General features: G+C 39.9%; 1 protein-coding gene across 1 annotated transcript; it reads right to left on the bottom strand.

The window, feature by feature from the left end:
* Window positions 1–694: 694 nt before the first annotated feature.
* Window positions 695–17,115, bottom strand: LOC120722008 (vasodilator-stimulated phosphoprotein-like). The gene is made up of 13 exons (XM_040012709.1): window positions 16,856–17,115; window positions 10,538–10,709; window positions 9,821–10,001; window positions 8,698–8,746; window positions 3,667–3,994; window positions 3,185–3,288; window positions 3,036–3,084; window positions 2,875–2,917; window positions 2,680–2,719; window positions 2,475–2,546; window positions 1,293–1,359; window positions 903–960; window positions 695–757 (listed from the first exon to the last, which is right to left on the bottom strand). The coding sequence occupies exons 1-13, from the start codon at window positions 16,858–16,860 to the stop codon at window positions 711–713; spliced, it is 1,215 nt and encodes a 404-aa protein (XP_039868643.1). The 5' UTR covers window positions 16,861–17,115; the 3' UTR covers window positions 695–710.
* Window positions 17,116–17,623: the final 508 nt, after the last annotated feature.

Genomic DNA, 17,623 nt, shown 5'->3' with positions numbered 1-17,623 from the left:
TCAAAAATAATGTTTTCACATCTGAAAGGTATCATAGTCCTACGTGGGGTCATATGGAGTTTTTCCTGGTATACCCTGAAATGTACATACATGTAAATAACTTCACTTGCGCAATGTTGTGCAATTTTAGACATTCAACAACAGCTGCTGGAATTTCCTGGAATGGAACTCCCCAAAGTTCTATTCTATTCTATTCTATTCTATTCTATTAAAAAGTCAAATTTCTAACCCATTTTCAAGAATGTAAGTTAACATGTGCTGAAATGTATATCCTTGTAGCTACAAAACCAGTAGTGTGCACTTTTGCTACCACTTCTTTAATTTTGCAAGAACTTGAAATTGTTTGATGGTAAAAGTGTCAACAACCTGTCTGAGCAGATTACTGTTACCTGCCACTGATAAAAATGCCTGGGCATGTCATTCATATGTCTGTTGATGAATATTACATGAAACACTAAAATTTACAACTCCTAGACAATAATTGGAATTCCATTCTGATTTTCATAACTAAGCAAGACATCGAGGAAAAATAATGATAATAATATTTTATTTGAAAATGTGTTCATGTTCATAGTCTTAGGACTGATCAGACCTTAAAGTCCATTGCATGAAAACAAATTAAACAATGTAAAATAAAATAATTTCGCCAAGTAAAACACTGTGAGCACTGCAAGATAAGCATCCATTTTTTTTCCCTTTTGATCAGTTCTTCAGTCTTCATCCTTGAGCTGTGACCTTTGTAGCTCCTGCATCAGAGCTAGAAAAACAGAGCAATATTCTGGTATAACACAAGATCACAACATACTGTATATGAGTAGTTTCTACATGTATGCCCTAGGTTCCTCTGACATAGTTCCTCTAGGTTCATCTGACATATGGATAGTATATACGTTAGAACTCACCTGTGATAATTTCTTCCTTTACTTTGTAGAGTTCCTTTTTTATTTCTTCAAGGATTTCCTTCAAATGCAGACAGAGTATGACGTTTTGCATAAAATAAGTACATTTTGTTTTAATAAAGAGCCTTAAAACTTTATGTGTACAATAGTACAAATCTGGAAACAATGTTAGAGGCTTTGCAACCATAATTTAAGGTTCTTTAGATGAAATGGCTTTATAATGCAAGTCCTGGGAAAAACAAGCAGAGGCTTAGAACACATATTTTACATACTGAATAGCTTCTCTTGTTTCAAAGGAACTAAAATAGTTTTATGTCATCGTAGAAAGTTATACTATTTACTAAGGAGTTGTAGGATATTGGTGTGTATTTATATAAAGATGGAGGAACAAACCTGTTTAAATTTTTCCATATCACTATCATTTCCTGTACCATCTGAGTTCTTCTTCACCACCTTCATCCTACAAAAGAAAGATACTTTATTACACTGAAGCAAACACAATCAAAGAGGTCATATTTTAGGCCAAACACTTACTTTTATCTTCATGTACGTGTTCCAATAATGTTTCTTTCTTTTAAATTAGTTTGGAGTGCTATGCTACAGAAAGTGGAACACTCACTGAATCAGTTGAGCAGGATAGTGGCAGCATGTCACACTCAATGTGTTTTTCAAAGCAGAAGCAAATAATCACTAATAATTTGGAATTTTATGTGGAAATCTCTAAAACTAAATGGAAGCAAGTTTGAGGCCACCACACTGAAAATATTAATATTTTAAATTAATTATTAAAATATCACATTTTTATATTATTATTATTATTATGTGGGGATGATGCAGATGGCATGCTTGAGGCAACTGTTGTTGTGATATGGCGCTATACAATTGAAATGAATTGTTCTGTCAGACATCAGGTGTCCAAGCCTGTTCTTGTAACAGGCAGTCAGCTAAGATCCCTTTTGCCTAAAATAATACAGATTTTTAAAAATTGACATGTTTGTTGTTAATATTCAGCAAATATGAAAGTTGTATAAAAGTTCTATATGCTTTTGTGTCACTTTGCATTAAAGTACAAACAATTTTAATGCCTGTATAATACATATATTAAAATAATAAAGTAAGTTTTAATATCTAAGTTAAATAAGTGCATAGACAAGCAGACTAATTATTTGCATTGACAAATATTAATGAGTTCATAAAACTATGGCTGGGTGTAGCTCTCTGGTGTGCCTTTCACTTAATGTTTGCAGTTTTGCGATTACAACAGAGTAAGCTATTTGTACAGTCATGCTCACAGCTCTGTTGGTTATCTGTGGGAACATGTGGTTAAAAACAAAGCATTATCTTTGTCTCAAACATGAGCTGGCCAGGGGAAGCAACACACTTTGTTTCAGGCAGAAACAATAAAAGCAGTTGATAGTTAATCTTATGACAGTAAGACAAAGTAGAAAATAGAAATGCAGCACACACCAACAAACAAAGAAGTATCTCTTTCAGATTGGAATAGATCTTCATTGAATGCATATCATCTTAGAAGAGAACCTATGTAGTAGGCAGAGTCAGGGGGGAGACTAGTACCTGGACACTGGAGTAGTGGCAGAGTTTGAACTTGGGCTTGAGTCTTTTTGATTGGTGGTTAAGGATTTGGCTCTGTTGCAAAGAACACAGATGTTTTAGGAAAGTTGTTGATTGCTGAATTGCTGTGGATGGCTCAAAATAGGTTGTTGTTTAGTATATAATGTATGGATCAGTTGTAAAGTGAAAGTCTGAACCAGTCTCTTACCTTGGCATGGTGGCAGATTTTTCCTTGGATTGATTGATTTCTGGTGGGGAATTGTTGTATTTATTATTGCATTTCATGTTAATATCCTCAAATTAAATGTTTTTGTTTCTTTCACAAAAAGTCTATGTACAATGCTGGCTGTAGTGTAAAGAGAGGCATTTATCTTTCTTTATCTACACAGCTGTGATTACTCACCCGCTACACCTGAGGATTTCGATACAGAGGACTCAGAATCCTCCTGTAGTTACGTATAAAGATAATTACAGTTATAATTTAATATTTAAATCTTATTAAATCTACAAATACTAAAGACCCATAAAAAATCTTATGGGTCTTCTTGAGAGCACGGGGCTTACATTGTGAGATTCTTCCTTTTTTACAGCTGGCTTATCAGCAGCTTTTCGCCTATTAAAAAAAGAAATCCATTACAATACAAACAATGAGATCCTCCATATCAGACTATCACAAGTATTTCTAAGATGTATATCTCTCGATTATGACTTGCCTTCTTGCAAGGATGGCACTCATTTCTCCCATTAGATCACCTCCTCCACTTCCACCAGATGAGGACTGTGGTTTTGGGGCTGGGGCTGCTGAACCTCCCTCATCCTTAACACAAAAAAATGCACATCACTGTGTTTAAAGCCGTTTGGTCCAATGAATAGATCCTTTTGAAAAACATAAAACTAAATACAAATAGTAAAATGTGTGTGTGCATCAGGGTTTTAGAGAACACAAATACATAAATGGACTGATATAGCACTTTTCTACTCTCCCGGAGTACTCAAAGTGCTCTATACAACAACACACTCCAATGGACGCATGGGAGAGCAACCTTGGGTTAGTATCGTGCACAAGGATACTTGACATTCAGACTGGAGGAGCCATGGCTCAAACCACTGAACTTCCGATCAATAGGTGACCTGTTCTACCTCCTGAGCTACAGCCACCCCGTATATGTATATGCATATATGTATTTGCTCATACCTTTACTGTTTTGCGCAATTTGGCTCCTGCTAGAGCTGCAGCCAGATCATTTCCACTGCCACCTCCACCTCCTCCACTGCCTCCTGCAACCGGTGGGGGTGGAGGTGCAGGTGGAACCATACCTCCAGATGGAGGTGGTGGAGGTGCAGGTGGGCATCCCCCAGAAGGAGGTGGGGGTGGACCTGGAGGTGGTGGGGGTGCTGGTGGGGCAGATGAAGTAGCTGGTGGGGCAGGAGGGGCAGGAGGGGCAGGAGGTGCTGATACAGTGGCCTGGCGTTCTCGCTCCAGACGTTCTTTTTCTTGCTGTTCCTGCTTCTGACGTTCGAGTCTAGACGAAGATAGACAGATAAATTAGAGCTAAGTGCTGCTGTTTGTATAAAAACTCAACAGGTATAATACATGTGTTTATATTTCACTGAAAATCCATCCTTTATATTGTGTGTGGAGGTTCATAGTCGTGCAAATCGTGGTAGTTTTAAGAGGTTAGAAAAAGAAAGGAACTTGATTTCTTTAAGTTTCTGAGTATGCTTCACCTCCCATCCCAGGGTTCCAGAAACAAAAGACAAACAAAAGAATTCCAGGTATTTAACAAGTAGTGGTGTCCCCTCTGGAGGTGGTTGTTGACCTAATACAGATCATGTGAGTCAAAAAAGGCATAGGCCATTACCATCAGAAGGGGACAAGGGTGAAACCTCTGTGAGACCCACCCTATCATGTGACCTATTAAGGTCAACTGAGGCAAGGTGTAAGTTGCAGTTGAAGCGCCTGAGAACTACAATATCAGTTCCTCATAGCTGGTGTTGAAAGCGACCACCTCTGTTCAATTGTAGTTGTTTGTTATGGACATGGATGGGAGGAACACTTTTCAAGTGGTAAGGGAGTATGAAAGAGAATCCAGGAAATTATATACTATAAAATTCCCCTCTGATTAAATCTGAGATGCAAAGAGTCCAGATTGGTCCCAAGAGTTTGTGGTTTTAAACTACAGTCAAGAAACATAGAGTTAAGCAGATCTGATGGAGTAGTACAGAACCAACTCCCGAGTAAACGATACAGGTCCTGACTGTTGGCTGTGCTTACGTGTCGAGCAGCAGGTTAGAGTATCTGGCCTTCTTACAGAGGGGTTCCCCAAGCTACCCAGCTGGGGTACCCCCCTCATCACTGATCTTTGATGAGGGGGCTTGGCTCACAGTCTCTGCTCTAACTCATCTCAAAAGTGTTCTGTTGGGTTAAGATTGTTGCTCTGTATAGGCCAGTCATGTTCTACCACACCAAACTTGCTCATTAATGTCTTTATAGACCTTGCTTTGTGCACTGGTGCGTCATGTTGCAACAGAAAGGGGGCATCTCCAAACTGTTCCCACAAAGCTGAGAGCATGATATAGTCCAAAATGTCTGAAATGTCGGAAGCAAGAGTTTCTTTCAGTGGAAGTAAGAAGCCAGGGCCTACTCCTGAAAAAAGGTTGCCACATCATAATCCATCCACCACCAAATATTTATCCTTGCCACAGTGCCGTCAGACAAGTACCATTCTCCTGCCAACTGCCAAACCCAGTCTCACCCACCAGATTACTAGATGGAGAAGCCCAAATTGTCAACGGTGGGTCACTTTTGATAATGTTTCCATTTCTCTAGAGTGAAGTGGTGGTGTGATGCATCCAATGTTCTGCATTACGCTTGGTGATGTAAGGCTTTGGATGCAGCTGATTGGCCAAAGAAACCAATTAAAGAAGCTTTCTATGCACTGTTCATGAGCTAATCTGAAAGTCACATGAAGGTCTGTAGTGATTACTATGCAGAAAGTTGCCGACTTCTGTGCAATATGTGCCTCAGCATTTGATGACCCTATTCTTTGATTTTCAAATAAGCTTTGCCTGCAGTGTGTCTGAACTTTCTTTTATGTTTAATTTACGATACAGTGAATGTGTCCATTTGCGTACGTATTTGCCTATGCCAAACCTATGGAGAGGGGTTTTCAACATACGCAAACATCTCCCGTGCAGTCTTCCAAAAACACTATGGATAGGTGTGACTAACTGGCTGACTGTTTGAAAAGTGGATCATGGTAAGGCAGTGACAGCAGAGTTCACCACAAATTTTAGAAGCCCCAAAAAATATAAAAGCATGAAAGTGATGTGGTGGTTACAGAAGACAATTTTCATTTGTTTAACACCTGGTTTCAGGCGTAATAGTTTCAGTTTTCTCTATGGGTGAGTGAAGGACCAGCCACAGCACAAGGAGAGTGTGCCACAGAACAGTTGTTTGTGACATTGCCCTTATTTACAGCAAACAGCTACAATATGTAGACCAGGGGGGTCAAATTCATTTTTACGTTGTGGGCTACATACAAACCACTTTGATGTTAAGTGGGCTGGACCAAAGAAACTCTCCTTTCCATCAGTCCAAGTGCTATGGTTTTTTAAAAAAAAAGATTTTTGGGTTTGACTCATTTTTTATTATCTTTGTATTATAGTTTTGCTCTCCTAATCTATAGGTCTTTACGTGCATTCTAGGTAAAGATGCGTTTTGTGTTTGAGCTCTACAGTCTTCTGTTTATGTTTTATATTTATAGATAGCGTAGTATCTATATTTCTGGTTCATGATTCTAGTTTCTTTTTTCATCATGTTATATTTCCTTTGTTTCTAGTCTCTCTTCCTCATTTGGTTATGTTTTCTTCAGTTATCATTGTTTTTATGTTCCCTTTCTGTCACCCCAGTCAGTCATGTCTCCATGTTTGTTTATTTCGCCTTAAGTTCATGTCTTAGTCCTGGGTCTCAGTGTATTACTTCCTATTTTATTTTGATAGTCCCTTGTGTCTTGTGTTGTGTTTAGTTTTGTTTGCCCCTGTCTCATTAGTCTAATTCCATCCAGCTGTTTTTCCTGGTGGGTATATATTTTCTCCATTTGTTCTTTGTCATGTTATCCCTCAAAGTTGTGTCCTCCCTTGCAGTATGTTTTTTTTTGTTTGTTTGTTTTTTTTCCCGTTGAGTTGCAGGTTTGATTTACCTTGTTAAATTTCTCCTGTAACTTTGTGATTTTCTTTACTTTAATAAAAGCAACTTTGTAGTGTATTTTCTCATATTTCTCATATTTTATACTTTTGATTGTAGATAGTGGAAAAAAGGACATTTTATTTTTGTCATCTAACTCATCACTTTGGTGTAGTTTGGGGGGAGGTCTTTATCAGCAGAAAAAGCATAGTCTGTCCATAGGACCACTGCAGAAGCATTCAAGATAGATTGAGGAGCTCAGTCATTCAGCAAGGGCACAAGGTAGAGTTGCTACTCCCCCATCATGAAAGGAACCAGTTGAGGTGGTTCAAGAATGTAACAAGGACACCTACAAGGTGCTTCCTAGCTGAGGTATTTTGGGCATGCCAAACTAGAAGAAGACGCCAGGGCAAACCCAGAACATACAAGCCAGCCATGAGATCATTACTTTTGGCTGGCTGGGAAACACTTTGGTGTCCTCCCGAAGAGGTCTAGGAGGTGGGTGAGATAAGTAAGGTGTAAACATCTTTGCTTTTAGGCTGTGTGCTCCAAAAATAATGTCACATCCACATAAGAGAAACCCTAATTAGTGCCTGCTGACTGTGCACTTGTGTTCCAACTAGCTCGCTTGCAGTGGGATAATTAGCGCGCGGCCAGACTGCCCTCTTTCCCCTGCTCCCTCCCTGGAAACGTGCTTAGCTGGAGATCTGAGAGATGATGTGCTTGCAGCCACCAGCAGCCACCTACAAACCTCACTCATATTCCTCATTAACCCTCCCTTGATGCCTTAAGCCCTTCAACTAATCCAACAACATGCCTTGTTTTGGTGTCACTTCACCCAGTCGTGCACTTTTCAGGCTACGTCCACACTAGCCCGGATAGATTTGAAAACGGCGTTTTCGTCTGAAAATACTCTGTATCCACACTAGCGTTTTCAAAGAGTTGCGCATCCACACTAAAACGTCCAAAAGTGCTGACGTTGCAGTTCCGCGCATGCTTGAAACGCAAAACGACTCGACCTACGTCATTTCCCTCTGCCGTTTATTTACATTCCAGCTCTTTGAAACGTGGCAGCGAAATGGCAGGACAAAGCACCGAATTTTTAAAGTGGACTGATAATGAGGTGGAGATTTTGCTCCGAGTCACCAACGAGTACAAGGTTTCCAAAGCAAGTGAGAACATCAACTGGGAGATAGGGCTACTAAAATTGTGAGCAAACAAAACAACTGCTGTCCGATGCCGTCCGCCATCTTAGTTTAAGTGGTCACATGACTGCATCATATGACCAACATGCGTCAAGTCTGTGTTTTCGAGTGTCCACACTGCGATGGGACAGCTCCATTTTGAAATGTATGCATTTTCGAGAGCGTTTTCAAAAAGATGGCATTTTTCCTTGGGGAAAATGCCATCTCAGTGTGGACAGGAGGCCAAAACGGAGAGAAAATGATGCATTAGTGTGGACGTAGCCTCAGCTTCTGTAACCTGGTGCATTGCACTGCTGCCGCCACAGCTAGGTTTTGACAGTCAAGTGTACAGCCATGTTAGTTTATTCTGCAATTCTAGTGATATATCAGAAGGTCAAAGTTTCATAAATTCTACAGAGGGAGTGGAAACATTTTGATAACATGAAACTTTATTGAAAAATACTTGGCAATGACTTTGCTTTCAGTTTTGGCTTCTTCTCTTTCTGTATCAGCGCTGATGTGGTGGTATTGTGTAAGCAGAGAAAGCTGTTGTTCAGGAAAATAATGCAGCTGCTATTTACGTCTTAATGGTGAGCATAAATAGAAGTGACTGTGCAGAGCAAGCAACCAGTGCAGAGTATACTAGTGCCTTTAGACTGATGAACTCATGACTTGTATCAAGGAGAAAATAGATATGTGGACTATCTGCTGTAAACAACATATCTCTGCATTTGCATTGTAGTCTTTATTAGTCTGTAATAACTGCTGAAAATGTTAATTAAAAGCAGAAACAAAACCTAAAAACCAATGACATAAAATAGATATTAGCCTTAGTATAATTAAGAATGAACTGTACCTTCTCTGTTGTTCCAGCTGCTGTGCAGTGGGGCCGTTCTGAGCTGGGCCTAAGAAAAAGCATTAAAATTATTTAAAATTAATATATTACATAGATAATATAAAATATGCATGTATGCTTATATTAGGGCTCTCAAAGCCAACGAGATGATAACACATTCATGCAAATTCAGTTATTTGTATTTACTGTCAGTGTGAACTGAGTTACCACATTGAGTCTCAAATGCCACTTGGTGGCTAATAACAATTAAAAATTGCTATTGAGCCCTTTTGATAACTGGCAGGGAATCTTTTACAATGGTTTGAAGAAATTTTATCTCACTTTTTTTGAAGAATTGTTTTAATTCAGGCATAGAAATGTTTTTCTGTATAAGTATCTAAACAGAGTTATAGTCCAGATAAAACTCCAAAAAAGTAGTTGGAATAAATGCCTAATAATAAAAAATAATTGTATTAACTAACATTTATTTATAGGACAGTACACTGGTTTTTAGGCTTATTAGTTTTCAATGTGCCTAATACATTTTAATGCAATTCATGTTGTACTATTTGTTTTGATTTTGTCATTTCTAATCTTAGAAAGATTAGCAACACACTTTTTTTTTACATACTTATATCTCTTATATCTTTTTTCCACTGTGTCACTCACATATTATCCCCACCCCACCACCATACCACACTTACAGATTATTGTCAGAATATAAATACATTGCTATGCTCCTTGTTTTAGCCTTTTCCCATGTGCCTTTTATGCCAGTTACTGTTTTGCTCTTCCCGTTTTTCTGATCAGTAATAGCTATGTTCCCTAATGTTTCCCATCTTCCCTAATTACCTTGTGTGTTTCTGGCCTTCATCTCCCCATAGCTTTTTTTCGCATCAACCTGTTTCTTGTTTACTGTGCATCCTGTTCCTTATGTTCCATCTTTGTTTCCTAGCTCCCAGGGTTTTCCAGGCATTTCCGTGTGTTCTTATGGCTTTTGGTTTACCTTCAATAAAGGATTATATTCACTGGAACCTGCCTGTCTAAGAGTCTGCATTAAGGGTCCTCAGTCTTCACCAAATCTGACAGACAGGAATACTGCACGATCTGGATCTAACATGTCTTCTTGCACTGGTGTGGTTACCTGCAACTGCCGGGGCACTGACAGTATCTAAAGCATGCATCATGGTGTTGGCAAACAGAGTAGCATCTTCTTTACTGCCAAAATTTAGCCCCCACACCTGCTTGTGATCACGCCACTGATGGAAATTTGGTGTGGCTTGATTATACTTCATTCCTTTGATAATGGGACAATTGATCACCACCTGATGAAAACAGGAAGCGAAGGATAGTAAATGTAAATTAAATATAAAGTTAGTCAGGCCAGAAGTAAATTTGTTTAAATATATAATTATATGTGAGATCATATTGCTGATGCTTGGTCCACAGTAGATTGTAATATGCATGGAATAAACCAATACATGTTGTGGGTATTCATCTGTTAATTATTAAGTCTGTGCAAGGTGAACAGAATACACTGCGTGTCTCAAAGTATATATACATACATACATACATACATATATATATACACACATACACACACACACACATACACATTCCACTGTGAGAGACAGAATCTGAAAAGAAAAATGCAGTAATCACATTGTATGATTTTTGAACAATGTATTTGTGAATAAATTGATCACCCTGAACTTGCAAAATCCCAGGGTAATATATATGTGTGTGTGTGTGTGTGTGTGTGTGTGTGTGTGTGTGTGTGTGTGTGTGTGTGTGTGTTAGTTTGTCCAATCAGAACATGAGAAGGTAATTGTCTGGTTTCGTGTGTATGCTTTTCTTGTACCTGCTGGTCAGCCTGCAGTTTGCGTCCCACTACTCTGAAGGTGTTTGCTGAAGGGTTGTGATAGATCTGGACACGGCTTATAGATGTACTGTCAGATCCTGCTGGTACCCAGCGCTTGCTGTTGTCATCATACAGCATGACTGTTGCCCTCACCTGACAGATACTGGACTCACTGTTGGAGGGAATGATTAGGAAAAAAAGATGACCAGATGCAGTGCAAGAACAAAATACTAAAATGGTGTAAGTGTACAGATAAAAGAAGCATGAACATTCTTCTATAACACGAACTCTTCTGGGAAGGCTTTCCATAAGATTTAGGAGTGAGTTTACAGGAAATTTTGATAATTCTTTCAGAAGTGCATTTGTGTTCAGTTGGGTTGAGGTAGGGCTCAGGTGCAGGCCAGTCATGTTCTTCCACACCAAACTTGCTCATCAATGTCTTTATGGATATCTTGGAATGCTGAAGTTTTAAGAGTTCCTTTCACTGGAGCTAGAAGCCCAGGCTGAGCTCCAGAAAAGCAAGGCCACATCATAATACCCCTGCACCAAACTTTACACTTGGCACAATGCAGTCAGACAAGTATTACTGTCCTGGCAACTGCCAAACCCAGACTCATCCATTGGATTGCTGATGGAAAAGCATGATTTGTCACTCCACAGAACGTGTTTCGACATCTATAGAGTGTTGGTGATGCATCCAATGCTCTGCATTACGCTTGGTGATGTAAGGCTTGGATGCAGTTGCTCTACCAAGGAAACCCAGTAAATGAAGCATTAAATGAACCCATTAAATGAAACACACTATTCTTGAGCTAATCTGAAGGTCACATGAAGTTCAGAGGTGTGTAGCGATGAAATCGCAGAAAGTTTGAGATCCCTCACTATGACTTTATGCAGCCTACCACTTCATGGCTAAATTGCTGTTGTTCCCAATCGCTTCCAATTTGTTTGTAATTCCACTAAGAGTTAAATTTATTAATGAGGAAATTTTATGACTGGACTCGTGTAACCCATGGTGGAGGGGGTTACACGCCAAGCAACAGTTCAGAGTACCCAGCCTTCTTATGGTCATTGAGTACTTCAAGGAACTATCTGCCTGATCTGAACCTGAGTAGTGTTTCATCATTGGAGTTTTGTGCAAACCACAGTTTGTCCATGACCAACACCATGTTAAGGGTATCCATAAGTGTAAGTGGCACCAGGACATCCTAGGTCACAGATCAGCGATCAATATTGTAATCATATCATCTGATCTGCGACCTTTGATCTGGACACTTGGATGAAGAGAGAAGCTGAGCTGTCAACCACCTTATGGGTGGCTGTAGCTCAGGTGGCAGAGCAGGTCAGCCACTAATCAGAAGGTCGGTGGTTCGATCCCAGGCTGCCTCCTGGCTGCATGCCAAATATCCTTGGGCAAGATACTAACCTCATGTTTGCCTACTGGTGGTGGTCAGAGGGCCCGGTGGCGCCTGTGTCCGGCAGCCTCGCCTCTGTCAGTGCACCCCAGGGCAGCTGTGGCTACAATGTAGCTTGCGATCGCCAGTGTGTGAATGTGTGTGTGAATGGGTGAATGACTGAATGTAGTGTAAAGCGCTATACAAATGCAGGCCACACCTAAACGTACAGTGAGGGTGTGCTGGCCCCTGATCCAGGAGATCTTCAACTCTCACCTCTGCCAGAAATACAACAGCATTCTGTGGCTGGAGAAAGAATCTGCACCTAGACTGCTGAGGCAGCTGCAAGTAGATGCTGCAAGGTGGTTGGCCCCTGTTATGGCAGTAACCAGATGAACCAGATGGTGAACACTAGGGATGGGTATCGTTTAGGTTTTATCCGATACCAGTACCAAACCGGTACTTTTGAAACGGTGCCCGTGCTTAAACGGTGCTCAAACTGGTGCTTAAAAAATGAAGAACACAAACTTTGTCCAAAAACCTCTCATGTTTAGCTGTTTTTTTTGTAAAAAGACAACAATGTTAGCCTTTTCTGCAGCTATAGGGGATTTATGGTGTCACTCTCGGCTGGAAGCAGTGTTTAATCAATGGGGGAAAAAAACACCAACTTTGTCCAAAAACCTCTCATGTTTAGCTGTTTCCAACTTTTTCTTTGGTCATTTTAGCTTTTTTGGCCAGGGTGAAGGGAGTATCTGCCATCAAACAAGAAGACAGCCGCATGTAACTACGACGGTGTTTGCTAGTTCACCTTACGTGCATTAATTTAATAACGTGGTTAGCCTACTCAACGTAAATTACACACGAACAACATTAAGCTACTCACGCAGAGAAGAACGGCTGCTGCTGCCATCATCATCCGTCATCATTTCTGCTACACTGGCAGGGCTAGGGGCCAGGACTCTACTCTTCGGGTTTTTGGGGGATGTTGCTAACTCCAGGACCGATAACAGGAACCACACCCGCAGTAGATGTGCACGGTGTGAGGTCTCGCAGCAAGCTATCAAATACAGCTTTTAAAAAAAATGCTATGCGTCGCCAGGTTTTTCATCAGATTCGAGGTGTTACCTCCTTTGCACAGTATCACCTTAAAGCACTTGTTGCAGGCTGTTGAGTTTGCATCTTTTGCTGTGAAGTACAGCCAGACTTTTGACCGCTTCGCCTTGGGCGTTTTTAATCTGTAGCTCTGTTCTAAAAGAACGTATGTACGTACCTACTGTGCTTGCAAAGGTAAAATGATTGGCTGGAATCCAAAGTGTATGACATCTCAGGGAAAAAAAGCACCGAAATAAAGCACCGAAATAAAGCACCGAAATGTGCGCTGCTTTTCTGTCTGGTTACTACCGTTTATGTCATAATGGCACCGGATACCGGTACCCATCCCTAGTGGACACCAGAGATGAGGAGTCCTATCAGGTTTAGTTAACCTTTGGAACTTTTGACGCAGCTGATGCCAAGCAGAACATGTCTCGGGCGGTAGCTGAAGCAAAAACAGAGGATATAATCGGGTAGCGGAAAGAATACCTCCTTAATCGACTTCTGTAGAGAAAGCAGACTCTAGGGACGAGGGAGACAACTTGCCCATCACTGAAAACAAGGTCACTGAGGTCATTAATCCCCTGGAGTTGATGAGCGTGTCCAAATCACATGACTGATTTAAGATGACATAGCAGTAATATGCAGCCACGTGGAGTCTATTTCTTTTTTTGTTTGTTTTAAGAGTGTGTATAAACTATAGGTTAGTTTTTAAATTGTGTTAATAGGCCAAGTAAAACCAAGGTTATGATAAATAATTTACAAAATGCTTTGTTATGAATACGAGCCTCCCTGAGAAGATGTATGCCAGGTTGCTGAAAAAGAGTTTGTCCATTAGTCAAACCTAACTGACAAACAATGCAGATCCTGTTCATGGAACACTGGACTAGCTCTTTATCCTTGGAAGAATATTTGAGTGTGTCCAATTCATCTACATGTGTTTTGGGAACTTGGAGAAGGACTGTGTCCTTTGGAGTGTCCTACTGGGGGTGCTTCAGGCGTTGCCATTCAGTTTCTGTACAACTGTTGCAGGAGCAATGTCTGCATTGCCAACAGACATTGACAGACTCATTCCTGGTGCGTGTCTTCGCCAGGGCTACCCCTTTTCACCAATTCTGTTAATAATTTTTATGTACAGAATTTCTAGAAGTAGCCAGGTGGCAGAAGGCTTCCACTTTTGTGGCCTCAGAATCTCAACTCTGCTTGGTACTCCAACATAGTACTCTGAACAGTACCATGTTGGAATTCACTGAGCCCCTTAGACCAACCTATTCTTTCACAAATGTTTGTAGGTATATGCAACATCAGTGCCCTGTTGAGATAATAAGCTCCACTAAATAAAGGATGAGATAAAATCCACTGAGTCAAGACAATAATGCTCCTTATCATGCTTAGAGGGTATCACCAGTCCAGCATCCTCAGATTGTACGCTAAGTGGAAGAAAAGACGCAGATTAGTAGTAAGTATCAGAACCATTATTCTGGATGAAACAACAAAGATCCATAAGTACATCAAGAAGCTGGCTATAATGATCGCGTGCTTAGTGCACCAGAAACCCGAGACACAAGAGGTGCTAGAGGAGGGACCATAATGGAAGGATAGGCACCTGTTATTGAAAAATCTTACCAATGACAGGACAATGAATAAAAGACACCACAGAGGCACTAATTATGTCAGTATGGGAACAAACTTTAAGCACAATTCAATTCAATTGACTTGAATTCAATTTTATTTATACAGCATCAAATCACAACAGCAGTCACCTCAAGGTGCTTTATATTGTAAGTTAGACCCTACAATAGTGCATACAGATAAAAACCTAACAATCATGTGACCCCCAATGAGCAAGCACTTTGGTGACAGTGAGAAGGAAAGACTCCCTTTCAACAAAAAGAAACCTCCTTCAGAGCCAGGCTAAGGGAGGGGCGGCCATATACTGTGACCATTTTGGGTGAGAGAAAGAAGACAGGACAAATGACATGCTGTAGAAGAGAGCCAGAGATTAATAACAAGTATGATTAAATGCAGAGAAGTCTAAGTCACACGATCAATAGAGGCTGGGATGTGAGGCTGGGATCCAGCACGTAACAGAAAGGTGTAAGATGCTAGCAGGCAGGGGATACATGGAACGCTATAATCAAGTGGCTGGAACAGTATACAGAAACATCTATGCCAAGTCAGCCCTGACTTAGTGGACAAACAGAAGAAGATGGCAACATTGGGAATAAGGAACACGAGAAGCTCAAGAAATACCAAGGGCTAGGAGAGGAGCATGAGGTGATGTGAAAGTGAAGGCAGCAATGGTGCCTCGGGGTACTGACCCCCAAACTGGGCAAGTGGCTCCAGCAGATCCCAGGAATGACATCTGAGATCTCTGTCCACAAGACCACAGTCCTAGGAACAGCAAAGATACTTTTGAGGACCCTCAAGCTCCCAGGATTCCTGGTAGAGGACCCAAGCTTGAAGCATAGACCGACTGGGTGCTGGTTTAGCTCACTGGGATGAGCAGGTGACCGCATGCCGTATGGCTGGGAGCGGCCGGTGCGGGTTTTAACACAACCTGCGGCCCTTTGCCTCATTTCTTCCTCTGTCTCTCCCGCTGCTTTCCTGTCACTCTTCACTGTTTCTATCCAAAAAAAGGCTGAAAAAGACCATTGTTGCTTGTTTGGAAGAGTTGCCAGGAGACAGTTTCTTCTTGCTAAAGAACATTTAATATTTGCAAAGTTTTATCGGAATAAACCACAAGCTTTCTGGAACAATGTTTTCCAGACAGACCACACTAGAGTTTGGCTATTTGGGAACTGAACCATGCAATATTTGGCAAATCCCAAACATACTATATAAGCACAAACACACTAAATTTGGGTTTTTGTTAAATAAATATGTTATAATTGTGTGATATGACCTATATAACTCCACATCCAGATTATATTAAAATTATTTTAGAACCTAGCAAAGACCTTTTTTTAAAAATAATCATATTCTTTTATATACTTTTTATTTATTATGTCCTGACACATAGAACTTTTCAAGTTCTATAAAATACATACAGGGTGGACTTTCTTTTCTATTTCTAAACTGTTCAAATTTTGTATATAAAATCAAATTAATTCCTCTAGTTAGTCAATCTGTTTAGCACATTTGAAAAGTAAGTAATGCTTCATAGCTTTACAGAGGTTCAGGACCCTAAATTTGTACACTGTAAAGTAATGGGGCAAATATGTGTTTGTATTTTTGATGATTATTTCATTAAAACAATTATACATTTATACCTTTATGTATTTATCCTGTGTGGTTTGAATGTTTGTATGCAAAAATTAATGAAATAATAAAAAGACTACATGTCTCTACAAGTCATTATGACACGTGACTTGTTTTCAGTCTGCTACTTGCAATGTCTGTAGCCTGTGGGAAAGCTTTACTTCCTGTCACAAAGGTTTTCATGTTTTGACCACTTCCTGTGATCAGTACAATGCCTAATATGGACTGTATTTCACCTGTCATATGCACCAAGTTCTCAAAAAGTTTTGGTTCCCCAGAATGCTTTCTTGGATTAAATAACATATCATAAAAAAGGAAATGCAGATACATTTTTAGTCTATGCGCAATAACTATAATAATTGAAGCACCTGTTATAAGCTTCAGACACTTGCAGACAACAGGAAATGTAGTCAGAACTAAATATCTTTTCGGTAAAATATAGAGAGCCCTATGAGAGTCGGTGTTGTTTTACACATTCTTTCACGAGTCATTCAAAATTGGAATGAACATATGTTTCTTTCCTCAGTTTAAAAAAATTGATTAATATAACTAATGTAAGAAAATGACTCACCCCATATTTCAGCTTTGGTCAATATCCAGCGTTTCACTTGTTTTTTAACAATATTTCTTCACTTCAAAATGAATCGCGTCTTTAGAACCTACTGTCATCCCTGATTGCACATCTGAGTTGCTCTCTCGCTCTGTGACTTTTTAGCAGCAAGCATTTGCACTTCTGCCTTTGTATTGTCATTTCCTAGACAGTTTTTTTCTTTCTTCCTGTTCTCGTCTCAACTCGCTCTTTCAAATTCATATTTTCACACCTCCCCCATTTTCTGTCTCCCTGCGGTATAGCTCTGATTTCTGTCTGCTTTTCCTTTTCTATCAAGCTGTTGTTTTTAATTAGGGCGAGTCCTCTTGACATAATTATTATTACTATTTCAGATAAAGAGCACATGTGTGCTTTAACAAAAATTTCTGTAATTACGTTTGTGCAATACTGTTATGTTTGTATTCATTGTATTATAGGTAGGTAGTAAAAATAAAAGTCATAGTAAAGTAACAGCAACAAGTTTAGGCTTCAACCTACAAATTAAAATCTAATGAGTAATCCCTCAGTCTTCATTACAACAATTGTGACTGCTTCAGATCTTGCTTTACTATCCTCTTGTTGCAGAATAAGAGTGGTGTATTCTTACCTTCTATTAACTATTATCATTAGTGTTGTTGTTGTTTGTGTTTTGGTGCTTTATACAGCACTTTGCCAAACTTTCAACCCTCATCTACTGAAATATTGAAGTTTGCTTTTAATGTATTCGCACAGCTTCAGTGTTTTAGCATG

This window comes from Simochromis diagramma, unplaced genomic scaffold (genome assembly GCF_900408965.1).
Source record: "Simochromis diagramma unplaced genomic scaffold, fSimDia1.1 OVJJ01000123.1, whole genome shotgun sequence".
Taxonomy (NCBI): Eukaryota; Metazoa; Chordata; class Actinopteri; order Cichliformes; family Cichlidae; genus Simochromis; species Simochromis diagramma.
The sequence above is the reverse complement of the archived record's forward strand: the minus strand, read 5'-3'. Positions and strand labels throughout refer to the sequence as shown.

Excerpts from the sequence above, each read along its gene's own strand:
- LOC120722008 (XM_040012709.1), bottom strand. Across the intron at positions 3,085-3,184 it reads AGTGCCATCCTTGCAAGAAG|GCGAAAAGCTGCTGATAAGC; the intron begins GCAAGTCATAAT and ends TTTTTTTAATAG. Across the intron at positions 758-902 it reads AAAGGAAGAAATTATCACAG|CTCTGATGCAGGAGCTACAA; the intron begins GTGAGTTCTAAC and ends CTGTTTTTCTAG.